At 47.5% G+C, this 19,059-nt stretch overlaps 1 protein-coding gene across 1 annotated transcript in view; it reads right to left on the bottom strand.

Moving 5' to 3' along the window:
• Positions 1-16,604: 16,604 nt before the first annotated feature.
• LOC138528236 (pepsin A-like) overlaps positions 16,605-19,059 on the bottom strand; it is a 307,885-nt gene continuing 305,430 nt past the window's right edge. The window contains exons 6-7 of the mRNA XM_069639691.1: positions 18,762-18,860; positions 16,605-16,733 (exon numbers count right to left, since the gene is read on the bottom strand). Of these exons, the coding sequence (XP_069495792.1) occupies positions 16,605-16,733; positions 18,762-18,860 (228 nt within the window). The remainder of the gene's footprint in view (positions 16,734-18,761; positions 18,861-19,059) is intronic.

Raw genomic sequence — 19,059 nt, 5'->3', positions numbered from 1 at the left:
GAGAGATGGACTGGAGTTTCAGAGAGTTGGTGTTTTTGCAGAGAGTGTGAGAAGAGGAGATGGGAGCAAATTGCTGAATAAGCAAGTTCGGCCCTGACAGTGAAGGCATACAATAGAGTGATGAGTAAGAACCCTACTGGGAGCTATCACCTGGACCCTGGTGGGGACCTGTGACCACCAGAACCTAACCAAGAGCATCCATGACTTGTGGGGGCTGTAGCAAAGCAGAACCTGGAAACCTGAAAGCAAAGCTGAGCCTGTAGTAGGCTTAAGCCCAGCTTGGCTGGTGGGTGAAAATAATTATAGCCTGAAAAGCACCTACACAGCCAGGAAGAATTGTCTGCTGGTAATCTTCTGGGTATCTCCTAAGCCAGGCCCATGGCCATCATAGGTTGTGGTGTCTCGAGATCAAAGTAGAACCAGATCTGAGACAAGAACAATTGTCAAGGCCAAAAGTCAAGCACTTGAAATACCCTAAGACTGAGTGAATGGAACGGCGTCCGTAGGGTGTGGAAACCGGTGGTTCCTCTGTTTCATAGTAAGACACTGAACTTCAACTGGGATATGGTGTCCTCTAATACTGGCTCCAGTTGCCACTTTTCTCAATGCAGGGGATCTTACCTCTCATATCTCTCACACCCTTAATGATATCATAGGTGTCCTAGTACCGACGACATTGAAACACATCAAAATGAAGTCCAGCAAGACTGATTAGTTTGGGGACCCCATTACCACCCTTCGAAACGCTAAGCGGAAAAGCGAAAGATAGTGGTGGGAAAATCCATCTCCCTCCCTGTCGTCCACATATAAACAATCAGTAAAAACATTGAAACAAGCCATCATTGCTGCTAAATCACAAAACTTCAATGACAGGATCTTCTTGGTGAAATCAAGTTCACGGAGCACTTCAAATAGTTTGAGGCCAAGTCACCAAATGTAACAACATTAGAAGGACTGCACTTGGTGTCAATCCATACACGATGAGTTCAAACTTAACATTTCTGACCACCAACATTCTATGATTGCTCGGCAGTGGAATCATGCTGGGCAGACATCTAGTCACTCTGGTCATCTGGACCTCATAACTCCACATCAATGACAAATATTCTCAAAGCCTATTCCAGTTTCAGGCGTGCACAGACTGCAGGTCTGTAAAATTGTAGCTGGCATGAAATCCACTTCGTGATTCGGAGCCACTTGTCCCTCTAGTACCTTTGAAGCCTGTGTTGACACTCTTGCCTCCTTGGTAACTAAACTAGTTAATCTGTTGTTTGCTGAGTGCACAGTACCTCTGGTCCTAAAGGAGTTGTAGATCACTCGGCTCTTGAAGAAGAGTAATCGTGATCCTAACATAGCTAAACATTACCGACCAATCACAGATGTTACCTTTTTACTAAACGTTTTGGACCATGTTGTGTATATTTACCTCCAGGAGTTTATAGAGAATAACAACTTATTGAACCAGAGACAAACAGGTTTTAGACGTAGTCATGGGACGGAGACTGTCTTGCTGGACCTTAAATCGAAAATCACCAGCATTGTGGATAAAAGTAAGCCAGGCCTACTCTTGCAGCTAGATCTGTCCACAGTGTTTGACTTGGTGGACCATTCCTTCTTAGTTACCAGGCTGAGCGAAAAGGTTCACTGTTCCTACATGGCATGCCAATGGATCTCTTCTTTTCTCTGTCCCAGTGGTGCAAAATGACAGCTTAACACTGACATCTGTCACCTGTCGGATTCCACAGGGATCAAGCATCTCTCTGTTGTTATTTAACAATGCTATCGTTCCTCTTCTTGCCCTCCTGGAAATTGCCTGGGGGGTTCAGTATAGCATCTACGCAGATGACGCCCAGGTCATTCTAGAACTGTCTGGCTGCTATAGTAAGCAGTCTGATGCCATTCACTTAATTTATGAATCCATCCAAGAGTGGATGATCACTAATTCCTTGGCACTGAATCCCCAAAAAACGGCCCTTGATCATAGCCTCTGGAGAAAAGCTCAAAAGTTTGCCCTCAGACTACGATAGTTGTTGCATAACATGAAACAACATTGAAATGTCCAAAAAGGTAAAAACATTCAGTATTGTTCTGGACGCAGAGTTGTCCATGAAATCCCAGGTTGCCTCTGTCCGGGCCTTCTGTGGCTACATCACAAAATGATTGAATTATATCCGTCCAAACATCTAATTGAAAAATAGATCTTTACTGGCTACATGCATGATTAATTCACTTCTTGATTATTGCAACAGCCTGCTCTTAGGGACACCTAGGGCTAATCTTCTGGCCTTGCATGTTGATCAAAACGGGGCAGTCAGAGCCATCTATTGTCTTGCCAGAAGGGATCATGTCACAAATGCCAGATGGGATCTCCATTGGCATCCAATTAAATAACAAGTTACGCACAAGTTGCTTTCCCTCAACTTTAAGCGTTGCAATGGAATGGCCCCAAAGCATCTGGTCAATCGACGTACTCCTGCTTCACCTGGTCGTTGCTTGAGCTCATATGATTCCTCAAAACGTACTCATCCCAGGTATAAGCTTAAGACCTTCGGGGCTCCACGTTTGATGTTCAGGCTCCATCCCTTTGGAATAAACCTCTGTGAACTTAGGCAGTCTAACTCCATCTGTGAGTTTAAGAAACGTGTTAAAATCCATCTGTTCAGACTTGATCCAAATTAGGCTGCATAGGCCATTGGTTAGACCAGTCCTCTCCCACCTTTATTCTTTCTGACAATTACTTATTGTTTGTCACTGTCTTGTTTAGTTTTTTTGCACGCTTTGAGACCCTTGACTAAAAATAAAATGAATAAAATTATATACAACCGTTCACTTGTTAGAGCTAATCCTCCATCAATTCTGACTTTCGTATCCAACTATTCTCCCGCTTGTATTTAGATGGATTACACATGGGAGATCCTCCAACCAATGTCCTTAAATCTACAGTCCAGTGCATAAGAGTGACCCATAAGCGAGACATGGGGGATCCTGCAGGGAGGATGGAGCTATGCATAGAAACATGGAAACCATTGGCATCCAACCTCTGTGTTCATCCCTCACAAATTTGAATGTGCAGCTGAGTAGTTCATACCTTCTGTTGTATGCTGCTTTCTCCCCATAGGAATTGTATTTGATCAACTTGGTACTCCAAACAAAGCTATTGTCCCCAATTTATCAGGTGGACGATTGTTCAGTTTTCGTACTCCCATGACACCTTTCACAGACAGCCATTTTTGTTACTGCACAAATAAACCCAATGTCTAGATGCTTTCCCTCTAAATGCTGAACTGCATTTTCAGGAACATTAGACTCACCATACAATGCCCCCCCCCAGTGATCAATCACAAGAGTGTCACATGAGCCCCACTCCTGAACTCCAGCATAAACTCGTCCTGGTATTCAATGTCAGATTATATCCAAAGACACTCCTCATTCCCTCTCCTCACACTGAATCTCACCATACTCTCCCAAAGTCCATTCACAATAATCTTCTCATGAACCAGAAAGCAAGCATTCTCCATAGTTGTTCACAGTCTAGTTCTGACACTCTCTAAAAACCAAGCCTCTCTGCCAGAGTTTGAGTGATGGCATGCTACATTTGCAGGGCCGCTCGGCCTGGAGGTGGAGTGGCCCTGATTTTCCGTGAGTGGGTCCCTGCTTCTATCATTCCTACTCAATCTTACACCACCATTGAATGCCTCGTCTGTAGGCTTGGGTCTCTCCTACTCTCTCACTCACTCTCACCACCATCTACAGGCCCCCTGTCCCTATCTCTCTCTTCCTCTCTGAGTGGGCTGACCTCACCTCCTCCCTGCTGACCTCTTCTTCCAAACGCCGCCTCCTCAGTGACTTCAACCTCCACCTTGGCTCTCCAGAATCAGCCACTTCACTGTTCTGTGCCTTTTGTGACTCCCTCGCCCTCACCATTCTCCCTTCTGGCCTGACCCACTCTGCTTGACACACTCTGGATGCCTTAATCTGTGGTGATATCCTTATCTCCATCCACCCTGTTCTGATCCCACCACTCTCTCCTCCCACTTGGGGCCCCTCTGCCCTCTATCAAAGTCTCTCCCAGCACTGCCAGCCTCCTTTGACCAATGAAGCAAGTGTCAATCACTGCCTTTGCCTCCACTTTCATGTGAGTGCAGAGTTGCTGAACAGAAGTGGCAGACCTCAGGTTCATCCTCTGACAAACTGGCCTGTCACCTGCTTCAAAGGCAATATTGTTTTTCTATCACCCTATATATATATGTAACCCTAATCCAGTATTCCATTTCACACCTGTCACACAAGAACTTGTATTTGACACCATCTCCAAATTAAAAGCCTCTAATTCTCTAAATGTAAAGGAGACACCGTCCCAACCAAACTAGTCAAAGCATGTGCTTCCACCTTGACCCCTACCATTACCAAATTTGACAACTCCTCCTTCGTTTCAAATACAGTTCCAGTCTGCATCAAAGAAGCCTAGGTTAACCCGCTTCTTAAAAACCAAACCTAGACCCCACTATTCCGACTAATTATTGCCCCATAACGACGGTCCCATTCCTACTCAAAATCATTGACAAACTAGCTTACAATCAAATCCAAACTCACCTGGAATCGCATCAGCTCCTCGGCACCAGACAATCAGGCTTTAGGCTGAACCACAGTACAGAAACAGCACGTTTGGACCTCAAAATCCAGATGGATGCCATCAGAGATTCAGGGAAACTCTGCATCCTCCTGCTGTTGGACCTCTCCGCAGCATTTGATCTGGTGGACCATGATAAACCATGCATCTCACATGCTCGGGACTTCAACTTCTCCAGTGACGCCACTGCATGGGTGAAATCCTTCTTAACCGATCGTACTTCCAGAGTGTACATAGGCAAAGAAGCGGCCAACCCCATCCCAGTTCCCATCGGACTGCCCCAAGGATCATGCCTCTCCCCCACACTGTACAACGCTTACACCAAACTCCTCTTCTCAGCATTAGACGACATGGGTGTCATCTACACCAATTTTGCGGATGACATCCAGATCCTCATACAACTCACAGGTAACTATAACCAGGATACCACGACCATCAACAAAATATATGTCATCATCCAAAATTGGATGGCACTAAATTGTCTCTGTCTTAATGATGAGAAGATAGAAGTTCTCATCATAGGATCCCCAGCTAAAATAGCGGCTCTACACCCAGACTACTCATCTATCAATATTGATGGCACCTTTATTCCAGTGCTGAAGCAAGTGAAAACGTGAGGAGTCTACCTCGACGCCAGTCTCACTATGACTAAACATATTAATGCACTCGCCTCTTCCACGGCCTACACATCTAAACCTATTGCTCTCTGTCGACAATTTCTGACCCCAGCAAACTGCCTTACCTTGGCCCGGGCCCTAGCATCATCAAAATTGGATTACTGCAATGTATTACTACTAGGCACATCCAATAACAAACTCTCCAAAATGCACCTACTGCAAAATAAAGTCCTGAGGGCAGCCTGCGTGATACAAAAATCGGACCACATTTCTAAGACAAGGAAGGACGCTCACTGGCTTCCCATCAAAGCAAGAATGATGTTTAAAACACTATGCATCGCGCACAAATGTCTTACCAAAAAAGGCTCAACTTACCTGAACAACACTCTACAGCTAAAAGAATCCACTAGAGCACTAAGATCCAATAACAACCTCTTACGGGCACCCCTCATTACAAAACAACTAGAGCAGGGGGCAGCAGCTTCCCCAATCTAGCTCCTAAACACTGGAACACCCTCCCCATTAATATCAAAAAAGAATTGTCTTTCCCTGGCTACAAGAAACTGCTAAAAACATGGTTATTTAACCACAACTTGCACAATGTGACATGCCGCAGCACAAGTGTAACACCCCAGTGAAAACTGTAAACTGTAAATATTGTTCATTCAGCTGTAATAGCTCGCCATCTGTGCTTAATTGTGTACTCTGTAACAATGTATGCCCAATTCCTAAGTTGTCTTGTAACCACTCCACGATACCCGAGGGTCTGGGTGTGTAACAAATACATAAATAAATAAATAAATAAATAGGCTCCAAGAAGCGTGCCCACATCCAAGCCTGCATCTCTGGAGCCACTAACAACACGGCTGAACTGTTTAACATCTACAAGGAACTTGCCAATCGAACTGCAGTCTCCACCACTCTCCTTCCTTCCCCGGCTATCTGCACCACCTTGGCCTCCCGTTTCTTTTTTAAAACTTGAGTTTTATTTAGTATTTCATATCAAAAACATTTTACAGTCACAGTTTTACACCACAATTAGCATCACCCTCCCTTGCCCTCCCTCCTACCTCTAGCTAGCAAAATCCCCAACACTAAAACTAAACAAGAGAAAACAACAAACCAAGAAAGTAAAGGAAAAGACAGTGATCACATGATCCCCTTGTCAGGAATCACATTGAAACAGACTTTTATGGCCCCGGGCCTTCCCAAACTCAACGCCTTGAGATCAGAACCGTTCGAAGTCTATCATGCACCACTAATGACCCCCATCCCTCACTCTGATTCCCATATGTGGGGGGCTGTCTCCCTTCCAAAGTATTCCCCTTCCATGCTACCACTCATCTCCCCACCATACTCATCCCATACTCACCCCCCTCCAACTAGTCAGTCTCCTGTTATCCTAAGTCGTCTCCCTGGAGTCATCTCGCGTTACCTTCATGTCCCATCTTTTTATCAACAGGCCCCATTCTTCCTGAAACGCTCCCATGTGATCGTTAACCATGGCTGTGGATTTTTCCATAACAAACATATCTCAGGTTTTATGCTCCCACTCCCTCCTTCCTGGTGTGATCGGAGATTTCCATTTCTGTTCTATCGCTATACTCCATGGCCTCAGCATAGCGCCACATATCCCCCCCAGAGAGTCTAAACTCTTCACTATCCCTGGTGGGTGGATTCCCAGCAGTAACTGTAGGGGCCCCATGGACAGTTCCTCCCCCGTGAGGTCCTAAATCCAACTCAGGACCTCTCCCCAATAAGTCTGTATCCTCGGGCAGAGCCACAACATATGGAAACACAAGTCCCTTTGCCCTCGGGCATAGAGGGGATAAACCCCTGAACATCTTGGACAGTTTGACTGATCCCAATGCTAGCCATGTAGCATTTTAAAGTTATGTTGAATGGATGAGGTAAAAAGATTACAGTGAAAGTTGGCCTTGAAGATTTTCCCCCAAACTTCCTCTGAACTGTCTCCGCCTCACCAAGTTGTCCCAATGTGCTTTGTAGCTCTGTCTGTTCGTTATCTGTGATGTTATTAAAATTTTATAGATTTTTGAAAGTATCCCTTTCTTGCCATAGCAGAGAGAACAATTTTCTCCAAAGGAGTCAAGTTCCTAGTTAATTCGTCCCCTAATTTCTTGCCCTTAAGTCTCACCTATTCGTATATTGTTATAGTCTTGCGTCCCAAGACTCCCTGTAGAGGCTCGTAATCCATAAAGTCTGCCTGTTGGAATAGCTGCCCCACTCTCTCCAGCCCCCTGTCCGAACATTTCTGTGAGTGTCGAAAGCAGTGTCGCATGAGGTCCAGAGGGGGACCCCAGACCGATGTCAACAGCGATGGCCATGAGATCAGGGCTGGATTGGCTCTGTTCTGTCTCCATATAGACCATAGGACGCCCATTGATGGGTGGGCAATCGACTTCTTAGGTATTTGTGTTTTTGGTGACCACTGCCAATCCCTAACCTTTTTAGGATCTGTTCTGAGGCTTCGAAGAAAGGAACCGAACATGCGAAGCCTTATAGTATACTGGAAACTCAGGCAGGCTGAAGCCTCCCAGGTCCCGGGGTAGTGTGAGTGTAGAGTGTTTTATTCTCAGCCCCTTTTTTTGCCAAATGATAGGCCTCTGTGTAACTCCCTAACATAGGGGTCAGGAAGGACGGTTGGAAGCGCAGGAAAAACAAACAGGAAGCGGGGAAGGGCAATCATCTTTATCAACATCATTCGGCAGTACCACAATGGAACCGCTGAGGCCCATCTCTGGAGGTATTTTCTGACTTTTTCAAGGATGGGATCATAGTTGATAGTGTTTACTGCTGTTAAGTCCCTTGGGAGACGCATCCCTCATTATATGTAATATGATGGGTTTCCACTCTCATCCCTGATGTTCCAGAAATCCCATCCAGGCAGGAGCCCTCCGTCCTAATCGGCATGACACTTGATTTGCCAACATTATCCTTTAGCACGGAAAAGTGACCCAATGATCCAATATGTGCCAGCAGAGCGGGCAGGGAGTTGAAAAGGTTGCCCATGTAAACCAATCTGTTGTCTGCGAATAGAGACAGTTTAAATTCCACCTCCCTACAGTCGATACCCTGTATACCTTGATTGGCCCGTATTGCTATGGCCAGGGGCTCCATAGCCATAGCATACAGCAAGCAGGAGATTGCACACCCCTGTTGCCCTCCCCTGCACAGGACAGTGGGGTCCCTCGGCACTCCATTCATTTGAATTATCGCCCTCAGGGAGCTATCGCCCAGGCAAGAAAGTTCCCTCCAAATCCCATTTTCATTAGCACTTTGGTTAAGTAAAGTAATTCCACTCTGTTGAAGGGCTCCTCCGAGTCTATCTAAGCAAATCCACGTCTAGCCCCGCCCTCTACACCCATTGCATTAGATCAATGGTTCACCTTATATTCTCCGAGCCCTGCCTTCCCTTTATGAACCCTACCTGGTCGCCATGGATCAGGGTCTGGAGGTAGCCCTCTATTCTCTTTCCCAGCAGTCTGGCCAGACGGGAAATCAGCCTACATGGGGAGCAGCATTCCAGGTCTTTGCCTTCCTTATGCATGACCATTATTCTACCTCCCAGCATGGTTTCTGGCATAGAGCCCCCCCGCTAGAACATTATTAAACACTCGGGCCAAATGTGGAGCCAGTAGCGAGTGGCACATTTTATAAAAGTGCACCGTGAAACCATCATTCCCTGGGGTTGTGTCCCCTTTATGTTCTTGATTGCAAACCTTCCCTATGATCGGTACCTCTATAGCGCTCGCCTGATCCATAGAAAGACCTTGGAGGAGTAGAGCCTCTCGTAATAGTTCCGGAATTCATTACCTATTCCCTCTGGGTCTATTACCACTGCCCCCCTGTGACCCTGTATGCCCAACACTTCTAAGCTTTGCGCTCCTCCTTCTATCTCCACGCCAGGATCCTGTCAGCCTTATCGCTCTTTTTCAGGATATTGCTTCAGGTACAGGAGCTTCTTTTCAGTCTCCTGAACCAGTAGGTCCTTCAGCTGTGACTTATATCGTTTCAACTATGCTACCTGAGCAGGGGAAGTATGTCCTTTCTGGCGCACTCCAGGTTGCAAAGCCTCAATTTGCTCCCGTAACTCCTTTTCTGCCCGCTGTCTCTCCCTCTTTGTATGTGCCCCTAACCTCATCAGGACTCCAATCAATGCTGCTTTAAAGCCCTCCCACAGGTAGCGCGGACTGGACTCTCCCCTGCATTGAACTCAAAGTAATCCTTTATTTCCGTAAATACCGTTTGTGCTGTGTCCTTATCTTCAAGCAGGAAATTGTTGCATTTCCATCTCCCCCCTGTGTGCCGAGCCAGCCGCGCGCCTAAGCAGATCATGGTCAAACCACGGGAGTCGTGTGTTTGAGAGTAGAAGGTGAATGGCGAGTCTCCTGTTGGAGCAGGTGTCAGTGGGTCCATTTTTCCCAGTTCCCCATTCATCTGTTTAAATGTGTCTGCTTCCTGCCTCTGTACAGCCGTTACCGGGCAACTTTCATCTGCTTCCTATCTCTATAAGGATCCAGCACCATGTTGAAATCACCACCCACCATTAGGGGGCCCACCACGAAGCCTTTGAGTTTCATTTTAACTGCCTCCCAGAATATTACCCGATCCTTGTTGGGACAATTGACCGATCCCAGTGCCATAGGTTTCCCCTGTAGCCGTACAAAAATATATCGTCTCCCAGGGTCTCTAAGCACTTTGTCCACCGGCACACTAATTCTACTAGACAGCAGGAGTGCAACTCCTCTTTTTGTTATACCTCCCGATGCACTTATCACCTCCCCCACCAATTTAGAGGTCAGCTTGGACTCCCTTCACCTCACCCAATGGGTCTCTTGAAGACAGAGTAGATCCAGGTGAGGCGGCTGATCCTCCCAAGACAATAAAGAACGTTTATTGTCTAACCCCTGCCCCCAAGTGAACTCGCCGCCCGCACCCTTAGGCGTCCTGACCCATTGCCTCATAACCATAGGCCATGTGCCGAACCACCAAGTAATCCTGACCCTACAGGCCTAACTATACCACCTAACTTCTCATCCATTTGAGTCCCCACAACTCCCTCTCCTGGCACCTCTACTAAATACAATGCCCCCTCGTACACTTGAGGGAATGCCAGAGGAGGGTATGCCCATTGCCCCTTTTATTAACATTCCAACCAGAACCGTCTTACTTCAAACTACCCGATACTTCTACCTATTGAACTTGTGCCCCTTATCCCACCCACCGGCCTCCATTTTCTTTCCAGTCGCCCTTACCTCATGACCAGTATATTCTCAATACGTCCCTTTCCCCACCAACTGCCCCAACAACTCATTCTCCCCCACCTTATGTCCACCTCCCTCTCTTTGCCTCCCCTATGAGTGCCCTCCCCCGAATCCGGGAGAGGCCCTGTTGATATATCAATGGTGGTGGTCCCATCGTGAGTTTGTCCGAAGCGAGACCTCTCTGCATCTCGGGTAGATAGCCTAATGATCAAGTTCAAGGGGGTGTTCAGCTTCATGAATTTCCTTCAGTCCGGCACCCAATACTTTTTCAGGGTCTTGGTCTTCCATGGTTCTCCCCTAGGTTTGTCAACCTTTTCTAGTGTATTGTTCTGTGACTCCCCACCAACTCCTTGGTTAGAGATCATACGCCATCCTCCATCATCGACTGGTATTTATAGACTTCATATTCAAATGAGATGGCGAATAGAAATCCCCATTTATATTGGGCCCCTTTTACATTGGGTCATTTTGTGAGGGACAGTACATCCTGCGTCTTGCGAGCGTAAAGTAAGAGATGTCTAGGAAAATTGTAATTCTGGCCGTGCCTATCTGGATCGGACCTCTCTGCCGTGCCTTATCAAGGATTCTCATTTTCTCTGGATAATTGTGGAATCGGGCTAAGACCAATCTCAGACATCTCGATGATCCTCCTGCTCTGTGAACTCTATCAGTCTTTGGCTCATCAATTATATCATTACCAAATAACATCTTAGCAACTTACTGAATTGAGTTCTTTAGGTCCCTCTCTGTTTCGCCGTCCTTCTCTGGGAAGCCAAAAAACTGCAAGTTGTTTGTCCTCTCTTAATTTTCAAAGTCATCCATCTTTAATGGCAGTTTGGTCTCCCTTCTTTCCAGTTCTGAGAACCTCATATCCCTTTGGTTTCCATTATATCTAGGGACAATTGATTAGTCTTCACTTCTTGTATTGTCTCGTCCATCTTATCGACTCGTTTTTCTAGCCTATCAAGTCTACCCTTGATAGCTGCTCGTATTCCCCTCAGCTCTTTCAATAGGGAAGCAATGTCTTTTTCGGTGCACGCCTGGTCTTCGGCTCCCTGTGCCATAGTTTTGCTAATAGCTGGGCTAGCTGTTGCGTCACCCCGGGGAAAGTGAAATTGTTGGAGGGAGGCTCCCAGTCCATTTGTGGTGAGGAGGGGCTCCACACACACCTCAGGCACCAATTTATACCCCTCCACTCTGAGCCCCTTCGCCACTGAGTCCCCTCCTGCAGGCCTCGATTCTCCAAGCATTGAGGGTGGGTTGCCAGGGAGCCCTGAAATTCTCACTGGACCCCACAAGATCTCATCCGACCCCCCAAGGTGGGCAAAGACCCGGGCGGGGCACCCTCTTCCTAAGACCACCCAAGTCTTCATCATCCACCCAAGGCCTGGGCAGGCTCAGACCATCTGCAGGTCTGCAGAGCACCACAGCTTGGCTGCCTTCTTCACCCCGGGGGCTGCAGGGACTCTCTCCACCTCACCTCTCTCTCTCTCAGACGATGTCCAGTCCCCTCCACTGCAAGTACCTTTCACCTGGCAGACCCGGCATGGGCCAATCTGTGGGCTCTACGGCTGGCGACTGTGCCGGGGATCTGCAAGCACCCCAGGGTTTCTAGGTTACAGGTCAGGTAGCACGCATGTTTCAGTTTCAGTCTTGGTCTTGACCGCTCCGTATCTGTGCACGGGAGAGGGTACGGGGGTGGGAGGATGATCCCTGAAGGCATAGTGGTGAGTCAGACCTCTTTAAGTCAGAGTCAGGGGGTGGCACCATCTCTCTGGGGTCCCTCCCTGAGGAATCTCGAGCACAATCCTCTCCAGGACCCCCAAGTCAGCCCGGTCTCCTCAGGCATTGCCGTTGTCTCACCTCTCATCATCCGGTGGGTCAGCCCAGGCTCTTTCCCGACCCTTACCTTCACAAGACTGTGTCCATGTATCCCACCTCTGCAGACGAGGCCAGGGCTCCCGGGGTGTGAGCGCGCTCCTCCGCTAACAGCTTGATTCATACCTTTAAAGGATCGAGGTGCGCTGTAAACATCCTTCTGCTCTCTTCTCCACTGCCGCATCACGCTGTGCACCCCATCCATCAGCGTGATGCTGCAGGGCAGGCCTGTCTACGCTGTCTTGCCAGCCCGACTTCTAGTGCAGATATCTCTCGTTCTGGTGGGTCACTAGCTCCAGGATTTCACTCCCTCGAGCGCAAAGTCCCACTATGTGGGCCCCTCAGTATTGATGGCTGCTGGGGTGGCTAAAACGGGGGCTCAATACTCTTTTCAACCTGTGTGCATTAGAGCCTCACAGAAAGGGTGCCAACATTGTTGCGCCCCCTGGGGACCTCCAGCCTCCCATTTCACCTCTAAAACCAGGGCATCCTGTCTTCACTCTCCATCACCCCATCTCCACTCCTGTTCCCGCCCCATTGACTTCCTTGAATCTCCCACACTCTTTTCCCTCCTGTCTATTGCACCTGATGAAGTCTCCAAAGTTGTCCTCTCTATGAAGGTCTCATTCCATCAGGTGCTCCCCTGCTCTTCTAGAACCATTAATGGCAACACCTCCTCTCTCACCTCTGCTCCTGCCAACTTTCCCTTACGCAATCCCTTGTGCACCCTCTCCTAAAAAAGCTGTCTGTTGACCCCTTCTGTCTGGCTAACTATTGCCCTATCTCCACCCTACCCCCTTCATGGCTAAACTATTGTCGAAGTTGGTCCTCCCTCAACTGAGCCTTCAAACTGAACTCCTGAACACCCGTGAAGACCTGCTCGCAAATATTGACTCTAACTCTCCTGCTGTTCTCTTCCTCCACAATCTCTCCTTTGACACGATCAACCTTTCTAGCTTCATAAAATGACGCCCTGAGACCCTCAGAATCACGGATCGGGCACTAGATTGGCTGACCTCTTTCCTCACTAACATCCCCTCACAGATGCAGCTGGGCCCTTACTCGTCCAACACTTTACTCTCGACCTGCAGCATCCCCAGGCCTCTATCTTATCGCCATGGCTCTTCAATATCCATCTTGTCCTTCTTGCTCACCTGATCACCTCCTTCTCTCCTCATTTCCAGTGTAATGCTGATGACACACAGCTTTCCTTCAAACTTCTCTTTACTACTTCCTCTTCCTCCTCTCTCATCCCTGATTGTCTGATCGCCCTCCAGACATGGTGTGCAGCCAATGATCTCTGGCTTGATGTCAGTAAGAAAGTGATCATTCTCATTGGATGACAGTGCCCTGCTTCCGTCCTAGGCTCTGTCCGCTCTACTTGGGCACTCTACACTCACCATCCTGTGAGGCCAAAAACCTTGTTGTTATCTTTGACTCCTATCTCTCCTTGGCCCCTCCCATCTTGGAGCTTGCCAAGTAGACCACCTTCCAGCTCCACCTCCTTAAAGGCATCCTCTCTTTCCTCACCTTTCCCCAGAAGCTCCATGTCTCCAGATTTCTAGTCCTTTCTAGGCTGGACTACTGCAACAGCCTCTTCCTAAATATCCCCCTTTCCACCCTACGCCCCCTTTATCTAATCCAGAATAGGGCTGCAAGACTTATCCTTGGCCTCAAGCCCACGGACTGTATCTCTCCACTGGCTGGCCACGAGGATCAGATTTAAGGCCCTCTGCATCATCCAAAAGGCTTTCTGGTGCTTGGCACCACGCTAGCTCCAACTTTCTCTCTCAAAAATACCTTTCTGTCAGAGCCCTCCGCTCCTCTAATTCCAACTCTATGCTTGTCAAACGCTTCTCCAAGCAGAGAGTGGAGGGCAAGTCTCTCTCTTCGGCATGTGCCTCTCTTTGAAAAAGCCTCCCTGATGCTCTTAAACATTAGCCGGACCTCCTTAAGTTCTGGAAACTTCTCAAAACTCTGCTTTTCTCTACTTCCTTCTCTCTTTCCCTCGCCTGCTAATTACTCCACTACTGCTGGGGCTGGCAGCATGGCCCTTCATGACTCTCACAGGTCAGCAGGCCCTCTACCTGGTCGTTATCAGCACCTTCCCCCCTCAGCACTGCCCGTGAGGCCCCCTGCCTGTAATACCCCTGCCCTAGCACTTAGCCAGTGGAATCCTCCCGGGCACCCCTTGGCACTTCCCTCCCGAGCTCCCACCAGCACTTGCCCTACCTTCTCCCCCAGCGCCCCCTCCCTCCTCATCTCCAGCACCTCTTTTACTGCACTTGCATGTGCGAATGGTGCAAGGCCTAGTAGGACCACAATTGTATATTTGCAGTTCCCCTTGTTATTTACCCCGCATGTTCCCTCACCACTTTGCCTTATGGTGCCTGGTGCCTGGAAACACATGCATTTAATAAATAAATAATAATTAGCAACAGCAACATTTATAAATCATGTCTATTTATAGAGCACACTCTCACCCCGGGGAGGTTGGTACTCATTTTAGCAAACTCAGAAAGCTAAAGGGCTAAGTGGAACTGTCAGTACTCACACCTGTCACCATCAGGTCAGGCACAACTCCCTCCATCAGATGCAGTGGTCCACCGAGCCACATTGTCTAGGTGATGGGTAGAATTACATATTAAGAGCTGTGTCTTATTAAAAATGTGTTTCCCCTATTGATAACATGAATCTTATGTAGATTTAGCAACTTACTTTGATGATGATGTCACCTTAGTGTACCATAGTAAGACTTTCAATGGAACCTTACTGAGGCTGGTATATAGGACCTTTCTGAGGCTGGTATTTGGGACCTTTCTGAGGCTGGTATTTAGGACCTTACTGAGGCTTGTATATAGAACCTTACTGAGGCTGGTATCTGGCACCTTACTGAGGCTGGTATTTAGGACCTTACTGAGGCTGGTATTTAGGACCTCACTGAGGCTGGTATTTGGACCTTACTGAGGCTGCTATTTCGGACCTTACTGAGGCTGGTATTTGGGACCTTACTGAGGCTGGTATCTGGGACCTTACTGAGGCTGGTATTTTGGACCTTACTGAGGCTGGTATTTGGGACCTTACTGAGGCTGGTATTTCGGACCTTACTGAGGCTGGTATTCGTGAGTCTGGTATTTGGACCATACTGAGGCTGGTATTTCGGACCTTACTGAGGCTGGTATTTCGGACCTTACTGAGGCTGGTATTCGTGAGTATGGTAGTTGGACCTTACTGAGGCTGGTATTTCGGACCTTACTGAGGCTGGTATTTGGGACCTTACTGAGGCTGGTATTCGTGAGTCTGGTATTTGGGACCTTACTGAGGCTGGTATTTCGGACCTTACTGAGTCTGGTATTTGGGACCTTACTGAGGCTGGTATTCGTGAGTCTGGTATTTGGGACCTTACTGAGGCTGGTATTTGGGACCTTACTGAGGCTGGTATTCGTGAGTCTGGTATTTGGGACCTTACTGAGGCTGGTATTCGTGAGTCTGGTATTTGGGACCTTACTGAGGCTGGTATTCGTGAGTCTGGTATTTGGGACCTTACTGAGGCTGGTATTCGTGAGTCTGGTATTTGGGACCTTACTGAGGCTGGTATTTCGGACCTTACTGAGTCTGGTATTTGGGACCTTACTGAGGCTGGTATTCGTGAGTCTGGTATTTGGGACCTTACTGAGGCTGGTATATAGGAACCCCTTCCAGCAGATCAGAATCATGTTGTGCTATAGGTCCTCACTGCAGGTCTCCGGTGTAGTGGGCCTCTTCCAGGTGTGAGGTCCATTGCTGCCATCATCTCTTGCTTGGCATGGCCTTTTTCTTCTTCTTAAACTGTGTCCTAATAGGTGACACTATCGCTCAATGGATATGGTTTGGAAGGATGGAGACCCGAGGTGCCCTCCTGGGAAATGCTTCTGTGCCTGCAGGTGGCACACTTAAGAATGGTCAAAAAAAAAGGCCATCTTGCTGAACTGTCTGACTGACATCTTGCTGTCGCTGCCACCATGACATCATTACTCCCTTGTTCAGATCTGTTTAATGACTTTATTAAATGAACACAGATTTATTTGTTTCCATGCCATCTTTTATTGAGCTCCCCATGATTGGTTCACACAAACTTAGTGACGTAACAATCAAACAAATGATACACAACCATCCCTCTTCATTAATTCAAGACTTTTCAAGAGCTCCTCGTGTTCAAGCGATGGGAGCCAGGCCAATATTGTTCCCAGCTCTGTTGAAAACCACATAGTATTCCCGGATGAAGACGTCTCCCAGGATCAAGAGGCCGGAAGAGGTGTCCTGGAAGTTGCTGGTGCAGGAGTTCTGTGAGTGGGCGGGAGAAGACAATAACTTAGCAGCATTTACAAGACCATTTCTTGAATTATTCTTTAGTGCAAATACTGCATGTTTCAAACGATGCTGTAAAATCACACGCCTGCTACACTGGTGCTACCTACTCATACCCTCAATCTATATGTGTCCTTGCCTGTGTGATCAAATCGGGAGGATAAGTCAGGGTCAACGTGCTTGCCTTGGAAGCAAGACCACACAGAGCTACGGCGGTTTGTTCCCCGGGACCGCAATTAGAAACCGCTGGGTATTAAGTGCATTATAAATAACCTAGCATATCACCTCCCGTCCTCTAGATCCTCCCTGGTATCCTGCTGAGTCAGCGTTCTGCTGCAAACTCACTTTAAGACCCCCTTTTCTTCTGGCAAGAAGAGGAGTAACTAACTTCTGCTTTAGTGACATTATAACAGTAATTATCTCTCCACTGGAGGGAGAGTAATTAGAAGACACAAGTGAATGAGATTGGTATGGTCCGGCGCAGGTCAACCGTGGGGGAAGCCCCCAGGTCGTAGAGTGTAGAATTGACAGAATACTTGTTGATAGAAGATAGATGGAGTCTGAGTCTGGTGTGTACACTAGACCTGGCCATTAGTCTGAGAGGGTGTGTGAAGTGTAGGGTTGCAAGGTTATAGCAGTGAGGAGTTAGTTGAGGGATGAGAGGGCATGGAAGACAGGGGGTTGGGGAGTTAGGGAGATGTCGCTTCCTGGCTCTTGGTTGTCGATTTCACTGAAAAACAGGCGCGGGCAGGTGTCATTACCGTAGTGGATACATAATACACATTGGTTTCCCACGGACAGTAGTGGAAGGTGTTTTACGATTGCTTGTCATAAAGTAGCCCATGTTTGTGGTGGACAGTTTTTAGTGGTGCAGACACTTTAATATCCACACCAATCTTGGAGACCATAAATGGAGCCTCTGGTGGTTTTAGCCACCACTTTGCCGACTAACTGTATATGACCTGATGACTACATGTGAAGTCCATATATTCTCCATTGTACGCTCACTGGTTCATCTGAAGGAGAATTGTCCAAGCCCCAGATCAATGGTTCTTTACATTTGATAAAGTTAGCACTAAGCAAATCATTCCTCGCAGTCATTGTTACCAAACCCCAAAGTGTTCTACACTCACCAGAGATGATGAGGAACAACTAAGTGGGAAAACCCCTGGCCACAAACTTGCCACTTAGATTGGAGGGGCCCAAGAACATGAACATATGTCTAAGTCTGAAAGTGGAAGTTCATCAGGAGCCAACGCAGAGCAAATACAAAGACCTTTTGGACAGACAGGCCGTTCACCCCAGATCCTGACCAGGGGACTTTTATGCTCTGTGAAAGTGCAACGTAGAGCAGCAGCTTAGCTGACTGAAGGATGCTGGCCCTTCTTTGGATACCTCCTCTAGCAGCTATTAGGATGAAATGATCGCCCTAGAAATAACTATTAAGGAGCGGAGCGTTATTTCATGAATTCATATCTTACCAATACATGGCCAGGCTCATCTCTAGCATGGCTCTGCCCTGTAGCTTTGACTAGCTGAAGGTATTTGTAAACACTCAAGCATTATTCAGATAGTTTTCACAACCCACAGACTTTAATAGGTTTCTGAAATAAGCTTTCAATCGGACAGCTGAAAATATGAAACCCCACTTGATGTGTGAATGCCTGATTTTTTTTTCCAAGAGTATTCTGTGGCATCACAATCTACAAAGTATTTTCATATTATTTTGAGCTGAATGTAATCCTGTCGCATAGTGCCTGCAGCCCTAATGTCATGTGAGGGCTTTGATCTCTGAGAACCTCCTAACTACGTGTTTTGGCCCCCGGGAAGCAGCCATTGCTCTGTACCTAGAGCCGCTCCTAGACGTCACATCTTGAGTCTTACACTCTAACAGTTTACCAACTCTCCCACCTCAGAATGATACATTGGAAGAGAAAGTCAGGCAGGTATCAATACTTGTCTAAGAGTGACACAGTAACACAGCAAGCAGCAGACCTGACCTACCTGGTTAAGGTAGGCGCTGGCTGGCACAGGGTACTGGACACCATTGATTGTGAAGACGATAGGAGGCAGGGAGCTGATGGAGTTGCAGCTAACCACGAACTGAGAAAGAAAAGAAGACAGACCGTCTGGTTGATTCTACAGCTAGACGTTGTATGGCATTCTAGGATGAATTCAAGAAGCACTCTCTAATGGATCATTTACATTTCATCTAAGGAGAACATATGAGTTCACTACAGAGCATCGATCATCAGTGTATTGGTGATTCGCGTTTATCAGCTGGGGATTTGGACGAGATCCT

This window comes from Ambystoma mexicanum, chromosome 7q, assembly GCF_040938575.1.
Source record: "Ambystoma mexicanum isolate Mex_15411 chromosome 7q, UKY_AmexF1_1, whole genome shotgun sequence".
Lineage (NCBI taxonomy): Eukaryota > Metazoa > Chordata > Amphibia > Caudata > Ambystomatidae > Ambystoma > Ambystoma mexicanum.
Note: the sequence above shows the minus strand (reverse complement) of the source record. Positions and strands in the feature narration are given on the sequence as shown.